This window comes from Danio rerio, chromosome 11 (genome assembly GCF_052040795.2).
Source record: "Danio rerio strain M-AB ecotype USA chromosome 11, GRCz13ab, whole genome shotgun sequence".
In the NCBI taxonomy this organism is placed as follows: Eukaryota; Metazoa; Chordata; class Actinopteri; order Cypriniformes; family Danionidae; genus Danio; species Danio rerio.
The window spans coordinates 38,629,354-38,650,851 of NC_141031.1; the positions used below are offsets into that span (position 1 = coordinate 38,629,354).

Here is a 21,498-nt window from a genome sequence, read left to right on the forward strand (position 1 = left end):
AAGAAAATGAATGAATGAATGAATGAATGAATGAATGAATGAATGAATGAAAAGAAAAAGATAAAGATAACTAGAAAACTGCAATAAAATAAAAAGTAAAAACAACATATTAAACTAAAAAAAGATACAAATGAAATTTCTAGAATAAAACGTAAAAATGTTTTAAAAATGTTATCAATTTTTTACTGCTCTGTTGTATTTCAGACATAAGCTCTTAAAAAACAATGAAAAAAGCTTAACCCATTAATTGACCAATTACAGTGGCAGATCAATCTGCAGCCCTAGAGTTGAGTATTAAAGAATTTTTTTATGAATAACATATGAAATCATAGTTTGCTTTGAATTTTAAAAACTACCCAAAAAGCAATATAATGTATTAATTCATTCATTTTCCTTCGCCTTAGTCCCTTTATTTATCAGGGGTTGCCACAGCGGAATGAACCGCCAATTTATCCAGCATATATTTAACAGCGTATCCCCTTTCTGCTGCAACCCAGTCCTGTGAAACATCCGCTCAGATAAAATGGTATGGGGTAAAAGTGTCCCAACATTTAACCCAACTATTATAGCACCTTCCCAACTATAGGTTATTTTAACCCAATGCATTGGTTTATTTTGATTTAATGTTATTTTGTCTCTTCTGGTAACTTTATAATTGTGGCTGTGTAAATAAATACCATACAGGTTACAAAAATATTGAAAATGCTTTACTTCTGTTACATTTTGACAGCCGAATATCTCAAATATGCGTATCATTTCCACAAAAAAATATTGTGGTGATGAACACAGGAGGTACAGAAAGCTTTTTTTTATTCGTTAAATATAACGTTAGATCGGCTATGAAGCACTCGTTTTTATCATCAATAATTAAAAGTGCTGGTGAAACGGATATAAAAAGCATGACACTGAGAGGTAAAAAAAAATAAATAACAACAATATTATTGCGTTAGAGCTTAAATAAACTTTATAGCGCAAAACAATATTTCGTACGCATAATACAGCGGTTCTGTGTCAGTTAAATCAGTTGACTTGAAATTTACAATTTTCAACCAAATTTTTTGGGTAAAAAAAAAACCCAACAAAGCACCAAATATTTAACCCATCTGGTTGAGTTATAAATAAATAACCCAATTAGGGTTAAAAAATAATCCAACAAAGCACCAAATACTTTTAACTCAATCCTTGGGTTAAATAAATAACTCAACGTTTATTAGAGTGCATACACACTCATCCACACACATTCACTACGGTCAATTCAGTGTATTCAATTCACCTACTGTATAGCACATGTCTTTGGACTGTGTGGGAAACCGAAGCACCCAGAGGAAACCCACACGAACACAGAGAGAATATGCAAACTCCACACAGAAACGCCAACTGGCCAGCGACCTTCTTGCAGTGAATTGGCAGTGCTAACCACTGAGCCACCATGTCATCTGAAATGTAATCAGTTAAATTAATACATCGAAATAGTTACACAATAGTAGCACTTTAAATAGGGCAACTTGTAGTCTGTAACCTATAATAATTTCCGAAGTAACCTTCCCAAGACTGCATGTTTCGTCTCCAGAGATGCTTCTCCAACAAAACATCACCTATTTTACAAATCCGACACTTTGTTTTAAAAACCCTCAGGGGTTTGTGATGTTGAACGTGGTCAGGAGGCCGGTGTCTGTATTTGATTTTCATTAGATTTGACATAATAAATGGACGAAATATCTTGTTTGGTGTCAAGAGACCACAGCACTGCAGCCAGGTATTAATGCCTCCGGACCCAAAACAACCTTTTTGGTTTATAAAAACTGATGCATGAAATTCAAATGTTCTTTCAAATGATATATTGTGTTGAATGAAAGGCAGAATTTGATTTGGCAGAGGTCATGTGAAAGCCTGTTGTTTTATATTCCTACACTAAAGTCTGGCATGACACACTGAGGCGGATTTAAATAAGACCAGCTGTAGATCTGATTTAAGATACAAATGTTAATATGACACACGAACATTATGCAGCTCATTGCTAACACTCATGGCCAGTACAGAGTATTTGTGGTTGGGCCAGAGCAAGGGGTCAAGTGTTAGCTGGACGGTCCGTACTGGTAGATGTAGTTGTACAAGAAAAAATAATAATGTAAACAATGCAGCTTTTTTTACCAAAAAGTGATACAAAGCAGTGGATGGGGGAAAAAAAGGTTGAGTCATTTGCATCCCCGGTCATTAATTCATAACTGGAGACCGTTTAAGAGTCTCTATTATGTTTTTTTTTTTTTTTTTTTTCATAATCTTCCATGCAGTGTGTAAAAGCTCGAAGTATATAAAAACATTCAGCTGAGGTTTATAAAACTACGGTTTCTCTCTCAAAAAAAAGAGAAAAAAATGATGACTCCGAGTCATTTTTATGAGTCTCCATTCATTCAAATCTTAAGCGGTTTCATCATGATGTCTGAACAGAACAGTTGGCCTGCCCACTTCTTGCGTGCACAGATCCTGGAAAACTTGTACTTGATACTTGTACCTTATCTTTTCCATTAACTGGATATGGGACCATTCACATAATGCATAGCAAACCCTGCAGATGATATATATAAGCAATGTGTGCCACATCCTTTACCAAAATCAATGTGCTCCTGACCTTACGCTCTCATTGCATCTGTCATGGCTAGGACACCATCACCTGACCTTCACACCAGACACGGAAAGCACTGCCACATAAACCCATTCGCTTTCATTTCAATGGTTTGGGCCATACTGACCAGAACACATTTCCGACAAACTTCAGACTAGTTAATATTAGTTAAACCTTTGCCGCTGTGTTGATTAATAATGACTCTATGGCACTGTTTTCACTTGGAGTTAAAGAATCGAGCAACAAGCTGGTGTAACTGCATTGGTTTATCAATGCATTCATGGATTGGGCTCACACATCTGTATTATGGCTGCTTGTGGAGGCCATTTCGTTTCTGAATCTACTGCACACAGTACACCAAACTTAATGGACTGACACTACTCATAGAAAGCAGGGGTTTAAAGAAAAAAAAAATCACAAATCATATTTTAGTTAAGGGCATAATTAGGTGAAAAATAAATGCATTTTGATTTTTAATGAAATTGTTTTTAACCTTGTATGGATATCAGCCGGTTGTTGGGGACCACAAAAACAAACCATGACCCTTATATAATGCATAATAGGGGCACTTTAAGAGCAGAAATTACAGTTCATAAATACTGTGAATGTTTCAGTCGATTCTCAAATAAAAATGACAAAACATGACAAAAAAGTTGTGTAGAGTGCATCACTTGATATCACAGGTGAAATGAATATTTAGTTACTTGGTTACTTAGACAAAATTCTTACCTCACATTTTAAACTGAAGCGCCATGAATTATATGAGACATGAGTTTCTGGCTATTTTCAAACTAATTTAAAGAATTATATCAGGGTTTCTGCAGGTTTCATCAAGTCAAATTTAAGACTTTTAAGGCCCTTTTAAGACCATTAAAAATTACATTTTAGACTTATATATGGGGTTAAAACACAGGATTTTTTTAATCCAGGTATTATCATGATGAATCATATAATTGTCTTTAGTTATCTTTCCCTGGCTAGGGAATTTGATGGGAAATTTGCTGTAAAAAATGTCTAACTGCTGTCGTGAATTGTATCTCTTTGCAATAAAAACTTAAATATTATAAAAATATTAAAAAATTAGGGTTTTATTGAGATGTATTGTTAGTGATCAGATGAATGTTGGCCCGACTGAGTCGGTTTTAGTTGTACAAAAGCAAAATTAAGACATGTTTAAAATTATTTTTCAGTGAATTAAGTTTGTAAGGCCTAAAATTTAGTTTTTGAAACTTAAGACATTTTAAGACCCCGTGGACACCCTGTATTTTGAGAGAAAAAAAACTTGGGTTTGCCACAACTAATGTTCTTCGAAGGGTAATCTTTTTTTTAACCAACCTCACTCCTTTTTCTCAGCTTTCATTTCGGCCATCTTTGTCGTTAGCACCATGCAGTCGTTAGTACTGCATTTCGGCTCACTGCGTTCACCTAAATACAAAACGTACACGGACCCAGATTAATAGCTTCGGATGTGTTTTTATGTTCTGTGTAATTTTAGTGGGTGTAGACTACTTACCTGAACGACTAGGCAGTTGGGCCTTACAGCTCGATAGAGTGACTTTACACAAAAGAACCACCCAACACATATACTTTGATTAATTACTAGAGTTATTATAATAAATGCGCTCAAATATTAAATTTGACACGGTTTTTAGGCTTAAATCATTTTCAAAACCTGACACACACACTTACACCTGGTTTCAAACAAACTCAAAGCTTCACTTTCACTCTACGGCGCTTTGTTGCCACCATGTGTCCTTTTGACGTACTGCACTTCATGATTTTTATTTGTTTTAGTTACTTTATTCATATTTATTCGTTTTTGTAGGGTTTTCTTTCTAGCCAACAATAAATCTTTATAGTTTGCATTTATTTTGCAGCTAAAATGTTGGTCAAAATTTTGGAAACACTTCACAAAACTTACATTAAACAGCAGATTTATGGGTCAAAGTCGACTGCATCAAACAACAAATAGTTCATTTAACTACATCATTTGCATTTCTGTGCATTATAATGTGTCATTGAACCTAAAAAATGACTATAATCATACATTTTTTTTTACCCTAAACACCCCATAAAATTGTATTCACTTCATATGAATGTAACACTGTTAAATGTAACAGTCAAGACAAAACAAACTGACAGTCACCCTAAAAAAATTTATTGAGCGATCACGAAACAAAATAATGCAAGAGAGACAAATAAGAGCACTCTTTCACGTTTTTTTTTCAAACGCTTCACATTTGCTTATTTACAAAGTCTGCCACAGATCCACTGACTTTTTCATGTGTGGAGAGTCACATGAAGGAGAGAAAACCATTTTGTATGTATAGTGTTTAAAGGCTGCACAGAGAGAATCACATGAGGACACAAGCGTTGCCCAAAGACCTGCAGCTTTTAGAAGAGAGCAGAACCAACAGCACACATTATGTCTGAGGGAATGAACAATGACCAGAAAATGAAAGATATGTAAAAAAAAAAAAAAAAAAAAAAGGGGGAAGAAAAAAGGGCTTAGTCTTGTGTTCAAAGGTTGCAGGAATGATGATTACATAAAATATCAAGGCCATTGATGTGCTCCGTATAGGAATTAAAAAGTAATTAAATACAATCTGTGATACCAAGATTATTTGAAATGGAAAAAGAAAATGCATGTGCCATATTATAAAGCCCTTTATAAACTTTCAATCATGAACAATCAAGTACAGTTTCATAAAACAATAATTCATTTCAAGATTTATTTCTGCATATTTTATAAAACTTAACAAAGCTACAAAATACACAACTGAAAAAAACAACACAATAATTTTAATTAACAATAGCATGATTGTGTTAGCACCCAACACTTGAATCATAATAAAAACAACAACAATAACCATAATAATAATTAAAAAGTACAAACCGTACAGCTTAATTGGGCAAAAACATGTTAACGGGACTCATTTAGACTATTTAACTATTTAATTATTTTTAGGAAAATTAATAATCAAAGCTTGGGTTGAAATAACAATTACTGTATACTTATTCTGACCTGTACTTATAAAAATATATGAGCAAATTAGTGACCTCCTCAATTGAGTTACATTTTAACTGCGAGTCTTTAAAAACGTCATCTAATGATTCTTGTTTAACATATTTATAACATTATTTTAGGGTGTGCATCCTACTGACATTACAAACATTAAAGCTGTATTACATTTTAAATATTATCACAATTTTTCATCTTTGACCCATAAACACTTATTTTTGGAATATTTGGAATATTCAGGGAAATGCAGTTTTAGCGCGTCACCTACTGTGACAGATATTCTTCAACTAATATTTGCATTTAATGCTAAACACTTTGTACTCAATGCATCTGCCAGACCTTTTTGGCAGCACAACTAACGCTTCTCAGTAAATGCAATTACGTTTTAGAAATATTTTTATTAGATGCTTTTCATATCACCTCAGGGGTAGATTAGAAGTCTTTTTTGAAGCAGAAGGTCTGTGCATCTTCAAGCAAACAAAAAAAAAATTAATCATGAACTTAGTCCGTTGTTTACTGAAGCTCATTTTAAAGTAAATTTATAGAAGCGAGTGAGAAAAACTTTGCAGCATTTAGGGGCTTGATAAGGAAAAGGAAAAGTAAAGAAAAAAAGGAAGGGAAGAGAAGGGAAAATAGGAAGGGGGAAGAAAAGGGAAAGGGAAAAGGAAATAAAAGGGAAAGGGAAAGAAAGGAAATAAAAAGGCAAAGGAAAAAAGAAAGGAAAATGAAAAGACAAAGGAATGGAAATGTAAAAGTAAAAGGAAAGGAAAGAGGAGGAGGAAAAGAAAAGGGAACGGAAAGGGAAAGGTAAAAGGAAAGGAAAAGGAAGGGGAAGAGAAAAGGAAACAGGAAAAGTGAAGGGAACGGAAAGGGAAGGAAAGAGAAAGGGAAAAGGGAAGGGAAAGGGAAAAGGAAAGGAAAAGGAAAAAGTAAAAGGGAAGAGGAAAAGAGGACGAGAAAAGAAAAGATAACGGAAAGGGAAAGGTAAAAGGAAGGGAAGGGGAAGAGGAAAAAGAAAAGGGAAGGAAAAGGCTAAAGGAAATGAAAGGGAAAAGAAAGCAAAACGAAAATGAAAAGGAAAGTAAATGTGAAAGGAAAGGTAATTAAAGGGAAAAGAAAAGGAAACAAAATTGAAAAGGCAAGGAAAAGGAAATGAAAGGAAAAGCTCTTAATAATGTAACTACACATTCGTTTTTGGGGTTTTTTTTCACCTAAAATGGATCACAAAACAGTCTTTGTTTTCAATTATGTAATAATAGGGGTCATAACACTTATTATGCAAAAGCATAATCAAAGGATGGGTGTAAATGAATCCTCAATACAATAATAATAATACAACAAGCAGTGCTAAAGGTAATAATGGCACCTACAATCATTTTAGACTATAGCTGATATACAACCATATCCATTTTGGGTTTCCAAACTGCAGAAGGCACTTAACATAATGCTCTTTAATTAATGTAAATGCCACAACGTCTATCAAACCACACTGGATCCTATATTTAAGAATAGATTACAGAATTGAGATGCTTTATGCTGAAGGCTACCGTCTATGAAGCCCGTCCATGAGCATGATGAATATTAATGAGCTGGGCTTTGTTATTGTAATGACACCCAAATGGGGACAGATATAAACAGTGTCATAATAGAGATTATTCCAAATTTTATATTACTTAAAGAAAACCTTATTAACTTATTTTTTTAAAAAAAGGAAAAACACCTTTTTGTGCTCAAAGCATCTGCTCACTGCCTGGAGCTCAGACGTGCGCATATGTTGCAGCGCATGCCAGAGTGTGTGTGTGTGTGTGTGTGTGTGTGGTCACGTCATGTACATTCAGCAGTATAGGGAGGATGGAGATTTTTACAGAAATGCTAGATGAAACACCAGTGTGGACGTGGATCATTTTCATTCCAAAATGGAATTTTAAAACTAAGACGTATCAGTGTAAACAGAGCAGTATTTTTTTGCAGGCAGGCTTCTGCTGTGACGGGGGAGGGCGGAGGATCAAAATGCTGGCTCATCATTGTGATGTCTATTGGCAATCAGCGATGGATGATGGCATCGTCTATCAACCCAACCCTAATTTACACCTGCCTATAAATTGACCCAAAACAGAATTTGCATAATGTTGCAAAAATGGCATTTTTGTAGTTTACAGGGAGACATAAAGACACCATTTTTTTTAAAGAACTTGCATTTTAAAATCAGTATTCAGAGCTTGTTTTTGTGCAAAAGAATAGGCAAATAACATACAAGGTTTTTAGTATCAAACTGTGTCATATGTCAACACCCCCTGACACTCAAAGCTTTGTCAATGGTCAAAAGAGGTTCAGCTTAAACTTGAAAAAATAAAATACTACAACAACAACAACAAAGAAGTTGAATGATAATACATCATGAGTTGATTCTGAGGCCCACCAGTGAAGGTGTTTTACTGAAAGTCTGTGTGTGATAGAGAATGAATAGGACAGACAGATGCGGCTGGGAGGAACTGCGTCACAGGAAGGGTTGGCTGGTCTGAGGAGCACGGAGCAGAGTCGGGATCTGGAACTGGAGCAGGACTGGACTGAACAGGTGGGACGAGATCTGTTCTCAACTTCTCCGAGATTTTGAATGTTGGATCAACCACTGCAATGTGATATCTGCAAGAAGAAAATGGACAGAGGAACAGATAAAAAATTATATTCTCATAGATAGGAATGCACCAAAATGAAAATTCTCGATGCACTTGCCCGAAAAACCAAAATTGAAAACCAAAATTCTTGTAACTATTCTTTATTATTTTACTGAATATTATGAAGAAATTTTGTAACACCTTTTACATTTATCTAAATTAAATAATTTTATATGACAGTGAATGTGAGAAGAGGCTTCATTTTACCAGTGTTGCCATGACAGCAGAGTAGTGCTATCTCAGGCAACAGGAACAACTACAGTATACTATATAGAATTGTCCTGTGGGCTGTTATGGTTTGTGCAGACACAAACCACCTTTACATGATACAAGCCGTTGAAATAAATGGGTTTCATAGCGCATTGCTTTCCGTGTCTGATGTGAAAGAATACAGATGGATTGAGAGTGAAACCAGTGCACTGAATACTGTTGTTCAGTGCGGTGCAGCATAGACTTTTTCTCTTCTGCCAAAAACTACTAAATTTTGTTGACAAAAAATTCTATGCATCTTTAATATTTTTTTTTATTGACTTCAATAACAAACATACAAAATTCGAACCTACATTAAAAAAGACAATGATAGTAACAAAACGGGTTAAATAATATTACAAACACCCATAAAACAGTAAAAATAAAGAAAAATAAAGACATACATAACACAAAAACAGATTTCTGTATCTGTGATATTTCAAAAATAGTTATCATAATAATCTATCACTTTTCTTGTTTTTAAAGCAGCCTAAGAGATTTAATAAAAACATCAATTTCCAATAAAAAAAAATGTAAAAAAAAAAAGAAGGTTGCGAATATGAGAATTTTTGATTGTGAATAAAATATATCTCATACAAAATAAAAAAAGTTAACAATGTAGTTCTCTGGTATACCGTTTTACTTTTGAAGTAACAAATAATATCCTGTCATTGAAAGGGGCTGGAAGAAGCAATTGAATTACCTATATGAAGATATAAGCTATTCCAAAAGCTTTTTGTGCTTTCACACTGAAAAAAATATGTAAATCAGGGTTTCGTCTTCAGTTTTACAAAATGAGCATGAACTAACTATCAACCTGCATATACTTTGCCACAGTACTATTCACTGGATATATTTTATGAGGAACTTTAAAATTAACCTATTTTGTACTATTGGGAATGCAATACTTACAGTATGAGATAAAAGCCAGGCTTTTTTCCAGTCTATTAAGTCAATGAAGGATGCCCAGTAAAGTTTGCCCTTAGTAACATTATAACTTTTATTTTGGAGTATTAAATTGTTTTAGCTAATTAAATTCTATGCTGCTTTACTCATAATATCTTCTGAATCACAAACTGCAGCTTTAAAATATTAATAAGAACAATTCATGTAGGTTTCCTTTAGCTTATGACCTAATTTCAGGAATTCAGACAAAAGAAACAAACAAACAATGACTAGAAGTAAAAAAAAAACTAGTTCTTGGAGCTATAGCTTGAATAAAACAGTCAATGAATCCTTATGCAAGCATGCAAATTAACTTGATACAGCTATCTGACATCAGAAGAACTGTGAAATAACTGATAAACTATCCATGATGACTGTAACTTAAAAATGATGTCATTGTTATTGTGTGCCATTACAATTTTTTTTTTCTGCAAAAGTGGTTTGTGAATGTGTCATAGTTAGGGTGCTGGTGCTTTAAATTAATACCCATGATTAATACAAATAGTCTTTTCTTTATAGTGTAATAAATGCAAACTGATGGCTTCTCGGATCAATAGAAATTGAGAAAGAAAAAAAAACACAAACAAAAAGTAGCATAACAAATCAGTGGCTGCAGCGCGATTGAGCCACAGCGAGGTGATCAAGGAGTCATTTAATTGTCAGCCACTGAAGTGAATATCCTTGACCTCCAGTAGAACTCCACCAGTCATTTGTGAACACAAAAAATGTTCACTGCACCAGATTCACTCTCATTTTTTCCCCCAAGTATTTTCAGCAGATTTCTACAATTTTCTAAAAACTTGACTGCTGTTGTCTACCACAATGTATATGTATTGTACTCGACTGCCAGCAGGGAGCTGCTATTCTGTTTCAATGGTGTTTTTTTTTTTAATTCATCAAACATCAGTTTAAAAATAAAAGCTAATATAGCTGCAAGAAGTAATTAATTGGCCAAGCAGTTCAGACCCATAATGAGCAAAGCCGTTCAGACCTATAACAAGCAAAGCAGTCCGAAGGCAGAATGAGAAAAGCTGTCCAGAGGCAGAATGATCAAAGCAGTCCAAAAACAACAAAGTTAGTAGCAACAGACCAATGAAACAATGAGTTTTAAAATATATTTGAAGTATGTTTCACTTAAAATATTAAAAAAAAAACATGAAAAGATTTAACATATGATTTATTAGTCTGGAACAGGCATGTCCAAACTCGGTTATGGAGGGCCGGTGTCCTGCAAAAGTTTAGTTTCAACCCTAATCAGACACACCTGTGCTAGCTAATCAAACTCTTGCTAGGCTTTCTAGAAACATCCTTGCAGGCATGTTGAGACAAGTTGAAGCTAAAGTTTGCAGGACACCGGCCCTCCAGGACCGAGTTTGGACACCCCTGGTCTAGAACTTTTGACCAATAGGTGACAGAGTTGCAATTTTGATGTGTTGTGGTAAGTGTTAGGTGACAATAAAGAACCTAAAGTTTGGCGTCAATATATCTAAAGCATTGCAAAGAGACAAACTTGATTTAGTTTTGTATTATACCAGCACATTTGTCGGTGCCTTAATTAAAAAACACTTCGCTTTTGACAAGGATTTCACAACACTTGGTCATCATGGTCTGACGAGGACCCAAGTCAAATTTGGTGATTTTTTTTTAACAAAATCAATATGGCGGACAGGAAGTTTAGCCAAATATGGCATATTTAGTATTAATGTTCTTGGCATGACCAAAGGAATAAGTTGAGATAAATTTTAACACAATAAACATGTGCAAAGCTATTATAATAAAATAAAAACTCACCTATATTGTCTTGCTCTTTGCATGAAATAGAGTAGCAGCAGATTTCTCTGTCTTGAATGGCAGACAAGTTTCTGCAGGGAAAAAATACATTAGCTATTTTTGAGAGTAGCCTCCCAAAACAGTTCTAAAGATACAGGAATGGTCAAGGGTTTCCACTCTTAGCTAAATGTCAAATGCCTTGACTTTTACTGATCAAAAGGCTGAATTTCCCTAGCCTATAAGGGACGGAAAAACAAGGCGCTGTTGTGTTTTTACATAATATTAAAATTGTTGGATCTTGAATATCATTTTTGTATTAATTTAATAACAATTATGAGAGCAACAATCAATAATGTATCTCGGATTTTGAAAATAAATGAATGGAAACAACTGCATCCAGTCTTTAAAGAGGCCATTTTGTAGCCAAAGCTCTTGAAATGTACATATTTGTCTTAGTTAAAGGTGCTGTATGTAAGTTTTTTTACTCTTGTAAAGCATAAAAATACCATATTGTTTGCAGATATTTAAGAAGCATGCTGTGTGAACGTATTTGTTTATCTGAAAAACAATGCTGAAGTCAGATATTCTGCTTTGAAAATGAATGTTGCGTGCCAGAACGGCTGTCTTTGTTTTGGTCCCTTTTACCCACCCAGTACGACTTTATCCAATTATATTTCAGCACCCTGAGTTGCCTTGTTGGAAAACCATGCGTTTCATTCATTCATTCAGAAAGGCTCTCAAAGAATGCGTCTGTTACCGAAATGCGACCTGCGGTGGACAGTAGCACACTCAGAAATAATATTCAAAGCTCCATATGAGGTTATTAATTAGCAAATATTATAAATATTAGGCGCGTAAACATTAGATGAGCAGGTTACATTGTAACCTTGTGTCCTAACAACAAGACAGTGACAAGCAATTTGGCTGTTTGCACCAGATGAAACACAACAGAAATTTTAAATACAGCCATTCAGAAGCACAGAAGTGCAGTCACTCATGATAGTAAGGTTTATAATCTAATTAATACATATTAAACCTCTTTAATATTATTAAATGCACATGCTGAATCACTGATATGTGTTGTTGTTGAGTCTAAAGTTCAATTTTAAACGGTTTATTTCATTTTCAAAATCTGAGATCTGCTGCTGCTGCTGGTTGGTCTTTAGTCTGGCAAACTGCGCTTGCGTTTGTTTTGATCCAGGAATGCAATACCTAGTTCAACCACTGGGTGTCATACTTACATACCGCACCTTTATGGTGTGTTCAAACCAGACATGGCAAACCTGGATAAATCGCAAAATTCTTGCATAAATAGACACACAAACATTTTAAGTTTTCTCGCTTCATTCGCGCATCAAATCCGCTTCATTCACTCGTCAAATTTACTTCACAACAGACGTGGATTTTCGTGATGGGCAGGGCTTCTGTCTGCTCGGTGACTGTAGCTTCGTTGCTAAATGGCCAACATGGATTTTATTAAGAAAATGTTTATGTGCTTTATGAAGGCTGAAAAACAGCGTAGATTCATTTGGAGCTGTGTCTGAGTCCACTAGATTCTTTCAGAGGTGCACCCAGCTCGGTGAGCTCAGAAACTCCTGCAGAAACCTAACCTGGATGAGGGTGCTTTCAGGGGTTGATGAACTGTTGTCCAGTTTCAGCAGGAGGATTTTTCCCCGCCCCACAAAAGCAAGCTACAGATTGGTTAACGCAGCATGAACATCCTCTGAAGTTCGGATTTTCGAACTCGAGCAATTTGCGTGAAACACACGATAAAAAGAATCGCGCAAAAAACTCGAAATGCTTCATTCGCGCAAATCGCCTCATTCGCATGTATGGCGCTGCAGGATGTCTGTTCGCATCTATGCATTGATTAACATGCAAATCACTCGCGTTTGATGCTATAAAATTTTATAAAATCAAAAACATGCAGAAATCATTTATATGACTACAATATGAAGCAGGAAATGTTATAAAAGTCTCTCTCACTGCCCCAAACATATTCAAAGCTCAAATAATGGCAAACAAAAATCTTACAGCTTTTCAATGAGTTGTTTCTCATCTAGTGCGCTGGCGAGGTCTCTCTTGTTGCCAAGGACAAGTACCTGTGGAGGATAAGTTGACAATAAATCACCCACAATGTACCTCTTAAATCTCTTTAGCTTTAAACTGCATGTTTCACACTGGCACGTTTGCTTTCAATCCTGAAAGATTTATGTATCTGGGTGTTGGTTTTACATCAGAGTGTGCTAAAGCTGTCTTTTTATATTGGTGGATTTAGCAAACATTGAACGGCGCTGGCAGAATTCCCATCACTCCTTACAGACAGATAATCAATGAGTGATCTGTTTCCTCTGCGTTGATTTCTCTGCTGAAGATAAGACCTTTAATGACCCCCCAGTGAGGACATCTCGGACCTCAGGAGCTGACGCTACAGATGCTTAGTCATGCTCCTTAAAATACGACACAGCAGCTCTGGAAAGATCTGGGAAAGGTGTGGTACGATAGCAGGGCTTGTTAATTTTCAGTGGGTTTTGTCAATTTAGTGCAAATAAAACAACACAAACTATTATTAAGAGATTGAAGGGTGCAGATCCTCTATTAACATCAATTATTAGGAAATTATTCTCTACATTAAAGGGTGTAAAATATATAAAAATAAGTCTCTGATGTCTCTAAAGCATGTGTGTGTGTGACATTTCAGCTCAAAATGGTGCACAGATAGTCTTTTAGAATTCTCTGAATCTCCCCATTTAAGGCTTTGATCCTAATTGCGGCGTTTTGCTGACTGTCGCTTTAAATTCCCATTAGATTGTGCTCCAAGCCTTTTCAAAAAGGGGGTGGAGCCATAAACACCTATGTGTCAGCATAGTGACAGATTCAAAACTTTAATAGCAGAGGGCTGCTTCTCACTTAGAGCTGTTTATGCTAATGAGGGAGGCATCATCACTAATGGGCAGGGCTTTCCCACTTTGATGACACGTATAAAATGAGAATATTAATCAAATTATTTATGCAGCCTTTTTTTATGAAGTGTGATTATACAAAATATAATTCATTTATTTTACCATATGAGGCTGGCTATATTCCTAAAGTGTTGCCACACAACGGTGTTTAAACCCCTTATAAAAGTGATTTTTGCATAAAATGTCCCCTTTATTATGGCAGAAATCCTCTTACAGGAATGCCTTGCAGCTGTGGTTTGTCTAACAAGTTGTGTAGTTCATTTCTTGAGGCTTCCACCTTTTCACGATCTGCGGCGTCCACCATATACCTGAAAATAACCACAGAGGTATTAATTCATTAATTAACATTGATAAATTAAATAAATGTGATGCTAAAACTAATACTGTATGTAAGAATAAATACAAAATAAGCCAGATCTTATTGTACTAATAAATGCTCATATAGTGATCCTCAACACACTTCAAAAGGTTTATTTTGTAGTGATGTTCAGATGACAGAACTTGAGCCCACTAATTACTCAAGTAAGCAAATAGGAATGAAAAATTGATTTGAGGGAAATTATTCTGTTCTCTAATATAAGTTCATGAAATAATCGTCCATTACAGAACAAAAAAAAGCAATAAGATGAAACTTTAATTATTTATTTGGGATAAGTGACAAAATTAAACTTCTATTTGTAATATTGAATTAACTTCAAAAGTGACCATAAATACATTTATAGTGTTATAAAATATAATGATTGCTATTTACAATGAAAATGATCTATTCTGAAAAATTCTGAAAATCATAATCAAGCATAACAACTGTTTCTGAATTTAGCTTTTCCATCACACAATATTACAAAACAAAATTACATCACATCACATTGAAATAGAAATCTGATTTTATAATAATGTTGTCATTTCTCACAATTTTTTCACATTTATTTATTACTGAACCCAATGTTTTGAAGCAGTGCATATTTAATTATTATTATTATTATTATTATTAATCTGCTTTTTCTATTGACTTGCTAGAAAAAAAAAAAAAAAAAAATATATATATATATATATATATATATATATATATATATGCAGGCCTGTAGCCAGGGGGTGTTCGGAAGACCCACCCCTCACTGACAAAGGTCCAGAATTTGCCCCATACATAAGCTCATTTGTCCTATTTTGACTGCTGTTTCATCATAAATAGTAAAAACAATCCATTGAAAAAGGCTTTAAGACCAAGTGGAATCCTCTGGTCGCTGTCATGACTGTAAAGCTAATCAATTTTAGCTAATGCTAACAAATAATTTTCATGAGTTCAATCCAAGTGTGCCGCAAGCCTGCGTTTGAGTGAGGGTCTCGGCCATTAGATCGCCCCCTGGGGGCTGGCTGCAGTACAAGTCATAAAGCCCGCCTCCTCCGTGTTAATGAAGGAGACTTAAGCCCAAATAAAAAAAAATATTACACTTGCAATAAAATGTCCCGAAAGATGGTTCTGGTGGATTAAGGCACTGGTTATTGTGCTGAAATAGGTGCAGATGTTCAGTTTTGTAAACAGTTTGTTTTTAGCAGTAATTTAATGCTGGGCGTGTCATCGTGATTGACAGCTGTGATTGACAGTTTCTCAAAGCGCGGCGTCTGAGCTTCGGCAGGAGACTGAAGTAGACTGAAATGTTATTATTCGATTTCTGTGTTATTTTACCATGACAAAATGAGTTCAGCAGTAAACTACAGTTTCTGACATACATGATCCTGGTGGAACACTGTTTATTCGCTAAGTTCAGGGCTTTTTTCGGGCTTTATTAGTTTGCTGATACACGCCTAGCCACCCAGATAGCAAAACACAGTTCCGGCTAGATTCTCGCCTGCCGGAGACTTATCTCTTAGAGCTCAGACTGACTAACGTTACCTCTGCTGGACCTACTCCGGATGCCTGGACTCACTACCCGATTCCAGCCCGAGTCAATCGAGCCAGATGCGGTGGCCGAGCGAGTCGGCGCTGCCGCATGCGAGCCGGAATCAGCCCGCGACGCCGCGAGTAGGTTATGCGCTGCGGCCCGGAGCTGGCGCGATTGAATATATAAAACCCTCATATTTGTTAACGTTATTACATCCATCTGTGTTGATATGACAGCAAACGCATGCTGAGAAGTTCGGGGGGCGTGGTTGATTTTACATAAAGCGTTTGGTTGGAAGCTCGACTCTGCTCATTTTCGCGGCTCCTCCTCTGGCTCCATCAGACAATCCTTCTGCGCATGTCTGGCTCCAATTTCAGCAGTCTTTTGCGACAGTTTGTGCCCGTCAAGCAGGCGTTTTGCCCTCAAGGCGTTCAATGGGAAAAAGGGCTGTCGCGTCGTCCATATTTTTTACAGTCATTGGTTCAATTTGACGAAAGAGAAGTCATCTTTCGCAACTGTTTTTTTTTTTTTTTTCTAAATCTTGGACCTTAATCTTAAAACAAAAAATGACCAATAACAAGGTGTGAAGCACCAAAGCGGCCCATACTAAAAAAAAAAAGTAAAAAGAACCACCCATTTCATGATGCTGGCTCAGGCCTGATATGGCTCCAGTGTAATATGCCTACTTTACTTTTAAGTTCTTACAGTATACTACTGTCATTATATATTAAGACATATATTAAACCACCACTGACCAATCACAGAGGGCAAAAGAATAAACCATTATTAAAGTCTCCAAAATGATGAACAGCAGATCACTCACACAATGGCGTTGACGCCACGACAATATCGCTCCCACATGCTCCTAAACCGCGGCTGCCCACCTATATCCCAAATCTATATTAAAAACAAGATGACATGATATCAGGTATTGATGATTTATTCATAATCCATTCATGATGCAGCAGAATAATCAGTGCAGATAACACTTACTTTTATTGTTACATTCCCTTTGGTGACTTTCCTCATGTTGAAGCCGACTGTAGGGATCATGTCTTCATTGAACTGACCAGACTAGTGGAAAAGAAAGACATGTAGACTGTGGTTGTGCAATATGATGATACATATACGGTTGAAGTCAGAATTCTTAGCCCTCCCTTTGGATTTTGTTTTCTTTTTTTAAATATTTCCCAAATGATGTTTAGCAGAGCAAGGACATTTTCACAGTATGTCTGATAATGTTTTTTCTTCTGTAGAAAGTCTTATTTGTTTTATTTCGGCTAAAGTAAAAAGCAGTTTTTAATTTTTTAACACCATTTTAAGCAAAAAATTTGCCCTTTTAAGCTTTTTTTTCCGGTAGTCAACAGAACAAACCACCATTATACAATAACTTGCCTAATTATCCTAACCTGCCTGATTAAAGTAATTAACCTAGTTAAGCCTTTAAATGTCACTTTAAGCTGTATAGAAGTGTCTTAAAAATGTCTTGTAAAATATTATTCACTGTCATCATGGCAAAGATAAAATAAATCAGTTATTAGAAATTATGTTTAGACGAGTTGAAAAAATCTTCTCTCCGTTAAACAGAAATTGGGCAAAAATTAAACAGGGGGGCTAATAAATTAGGGGGGCTAATAATTCTGATTTCAACTGTATATAGCGCATGGATGAAAATAAAGAGTCTATCAGTTCACATTATGCTCCATCGTTTATTTTGTGGTGTCACAAAATACATTATTTATAGTAGGGCTGCATAACATATTGTTTCAGCATCACAATGTGCACATGCGCACTAGTCACATCACAGGATCTGCAATGTTGAATATAGATTCCAGTTGAGTATGAGTTAAAAACACACAGGACTGTGGAGTAACTGCAAAGTTTAACCATAACGTGACCAAAACAATGACTAGGCAAGGCATGTCTAGCTCAATGTGCTAAGCAGTGCTAAGAACTAATATGTTGTAAATTTTACAAGTTATATTGTTATTTTTACATGTTATCAAAGCTTTTAGACTCTCATGGCAAATTTTTATACTTTACAATGTCATATCAGCTCTCACTGTATCACATTGTAAAATCATCCAGTCACATGGTTGCAAAGGTTTAAAAATAACGGCACGCATAAGAGGAAGTCAACAATAATGTGCAGTCAAAGCTTTCAACTTTCGCCTAAAACACTCGCACAAGCAAGTCTTGGAGATTTCTAGCTGCAGTAATGCAAATTTTTGTTCAAACAGACCAGAAAGTCTCATGACCGACAACAATAGTAAAACTGTGCAAGAGTAAAATATTAAAACAAGCAGATCACTTTTAAGTGGAAAATGTAAAACAAGAAGTTCCTTTAATAATTATACTCTAAACGCCTCATGACTGAAAAGAGTTTAGGCACATACTGTATATGCTCATAATGCAAAACACCTGGGTGGTGAAACCTTGTATTTTTATCATTTCCTTTTGTGGTGCTTCTCCATTTCTTGCTGTGTGCAATACCACCGGATCATCGTCATCATATTACAGTATATCTGCTTTTAATTAATCTTAAATCTTATAGGATCACATTTATCAGTGGTCATACGAAGCGGGAATTGTTTTTATTAGTGACAACCGAAGGAGCAGTTTCTTTTCCTCATAAAAATAAAACCAACATGTTTTGATGAGCAAAAGGGTGTTTTTGGTTTATAAACCCACTGTGCTGCATTGCAGAAGCAAATTTGGGAAGCAAAAGGACAAGTTTTCAAAATCCCCTAAGTGGGATAGTCACTGGTACTCAGTCAAGCATGTTGCCCAGTGATAAAATCAGGTTTGTGTAAATGAGATGGAGCGTATTACAGAAAAAATATTGTTCATGACAATGCCTTTTTTATGTCATTACTGATAGATCTGTCAAAATCATGATTTTTGTGCTGACAATTAATTGCCATTAATTTTAACTATAGTTTAAAATTTTATTTAAATAATTTAGTTCTGTTTTGTTTCCCAGTGATGGGTTGCAGCTGGAAAGGCATCCACTGCGTAAAAATGTGCAGGATAAGTTGGCAGTTCATTCCGCTGTAGCAACCCCGGATTAATGAAGGGATTCAGCCACAAGAAAATGAATAAATAAATGATAATATCTTAGAAGGAGATAATAATCACAATTTTTTTTTAAAATCACAATAATCCTAAAGCTTAAATGTTTAACTTTGCAGTGAATTTATCTAGTTACATAGATTCTGTATATTAAATTATTTTATATTACATTTATTGTATTTATATTATATTAACGCTTTGATGCACAAGCTATAAAATAGATATAGAAAAAATAAACAGACGGGTCAATTTAGACCCATGAAGTGCATTAAAGGGTTAAACTTATATAAACTACAAAACGTCAGTGGCCACATAATATAATATAATATAATATAATATAATATAATATAATATAATATAATATAATATAATATAATATTTTTCCCAGTGATGGGTTGCGGCTGGAAGGCCATTCTGCATAAAAACGTGCTGGATAAGTTGGCGGTTCATTCCGCTGTAGCGACATTGGATTAACAAAGGGATTAAGCCGAAAAGAAAATGAATGAATGAATGAATGAATGAATATAATATAATGTAATGTAATGTAATGTAATATAATATTATATAATTCAAACTATATAATTTATTAAAAATATTTATACATATTTTAAATGCTTTATATAAAAGAAAACAGCCCCATTCCTTATTTTAATGCTTTGAAAATGAATAATATAATACAATAAATATAATATAATATAATATAATATAATATAATATAATATAATAAAATATAATATAATATCTTAGAAGGAAATAATAATCTAGAATTTAGAAGTTAGAATTTAACTAGTCATATAGATTCTGTATATTAAATTATGATATTTTACATTATATGTATATTTCATTAAGCTCTTAGAAACTATAAAACGCTAGTGACCATCTCATAAACCCTAAAAGTCATATCATTGACAAAATACAATCATTAAACTTTACATGGTTTGTAAATAAATAACATATCATATGCAAACTTGACCCTATGTGAAACATCCCAACCAAACTCTTCACAGCACATGACTAATATAAACAGGTTTTAAAGCTGTCCTCCGCCTCTGTCTGGCCTTGAGTCATCAGCATGACAGCATGACATCATTTACACATGACAGCAGTACATTATCAACAACTCAGACAAGCACTGAATGCAGACTTACAGCAATCACGTTGACGAAAGTGGTTTTCCCGGAGTACTGAAGGCCCACCAGCGTGAGCTCCATCTCCTCCTTCCAGAAGAGCGACCTGATCCAGTCGAGGAGCCGGTGGAAGAGGGACAACATCTCTGCGCTGCTGCGGGACAAATCCGACGGTCAGGATGATGAGTCTGTGTTCCTGCTGGAGATAGAAAAAAAAGTCTGAAAGAGGAAGCGGCTCGAGTCATGTGACATCAGCTGACGCGCATCAAACGTGCCGCTCAACCTTGACGCTAACTTTCAGAATAAAAGTCCGATAGAACAAAAGTCCAATAGTATTTGTTTATTTATTTTTATTTTTGTATTTATTTTTTATGATTATGCTTTAAACAACAGATACATGAAACAACAATGCCCGCGTGATAGAAGGTAAATAATAATAAAAAAATATTTAAAAATAAGGAAACAAAACATACACAAAAAACAAGAGTATAAATCATCAAACCCAATACTTACAATTACAAACAAGCAGGACCTTTACATTAATCAAAAATTATGAAAATAGAGCACAAATGGCAGTTTTAATGTTGAATAATACAAAAGTAATTTTTCAGTTCCTTATAAAACGTAAATCAGGGTTTTTTTGTTGAAAAATGTACACTTATGAATATGAAACTTAATCAACAAAATAAATAGATTATTAACAAAACTTCATTATTCAGATTATCATAATTAACATATCCTGATAGTGTTGTTTATTGTAATGTTCACCCCCCCCCCCCCCAAAAAAAATAATTATGTCATCATTTACTCTCCCTGTGGTTGTAATCCTATTTGAGTTTCTTTCTTCTGCTGAACATAAAGAAGATATTTAGAAAAATGCTGGTTGTTGGGATCGATTGACTTCCATAGTATTTTTTGGAAGTAGATGTGTAACAATCTTAAAATTAAAATATATAATTTTGTGTTTAATAGAAAAAGAAACTCAAATATTGTGAATAAGTGAATGGTGAGTAAATGATGGCAGAACTTTTCTTTTTGGGTGTACTTGAACTTCAATGGACATACATTTCATAATATTAAGGATATATATAAGAATATATCATTTCTACACTCTAAGAAACAAAAAGTACATGCGCTGTCACTGGGGTGGTACCTTTTCAAAAGGTACAAAT

The 21,498-nt window shown here is 34.8% G+C and overlaps 1 protein-coding gene and 1 long non-coding RNA gene across 27 annotated transcripts in view; both read right to left on the minus strand.

The window, feature by feature from the left end:
- The window catches only part of LOC141376652 (uncharacterized), a 149,553-nt gene extending 145,200 nt beyond the window's left edge, over window positions 1–4,353 (minus strand). For all 26 annotated transcript variants that reach the window (XR_015502814.1, XR_015502813.1, XR_015502820.1 and 23 more), the window contains exons 1-2: window positions 4,137–4,353; window positions 3,959–4,048 (exon numbers count right to left, since the gene is read on the minus strand). This is a non-coding gene — a long non-coding RNA (uncharacterized LOC141376652). The remainder of the gene's footprint in view (window positions 1–3,958; window positions 4,049–4,136) is intronic.
- Window positions 4,354–7,763: 3,410 nt separating this feature from the next.
- On the minus strand, window positions 7,764–20,586 carry arl8bb (ARF like GTPase 8Bb). The gene is given in 7 exon segments (NM_001326478.2): window positions 7,764–8,288; window positions 11,306–11,376; window positions 13,319–13,386; window positions 14,462–14,555; window positions 16,951–17,024; window positions 17,121–17,201; window positions 20,348–20,586. Coding segments are annotated over 7 exon segments (561 nt in total). The 5' UTR covers window positions 20,471–20,586; the 3' UTR covers window positions 7,764–8,238.
- Window positions 20,587–21,498: the final 912 nt, after the last annotated feature.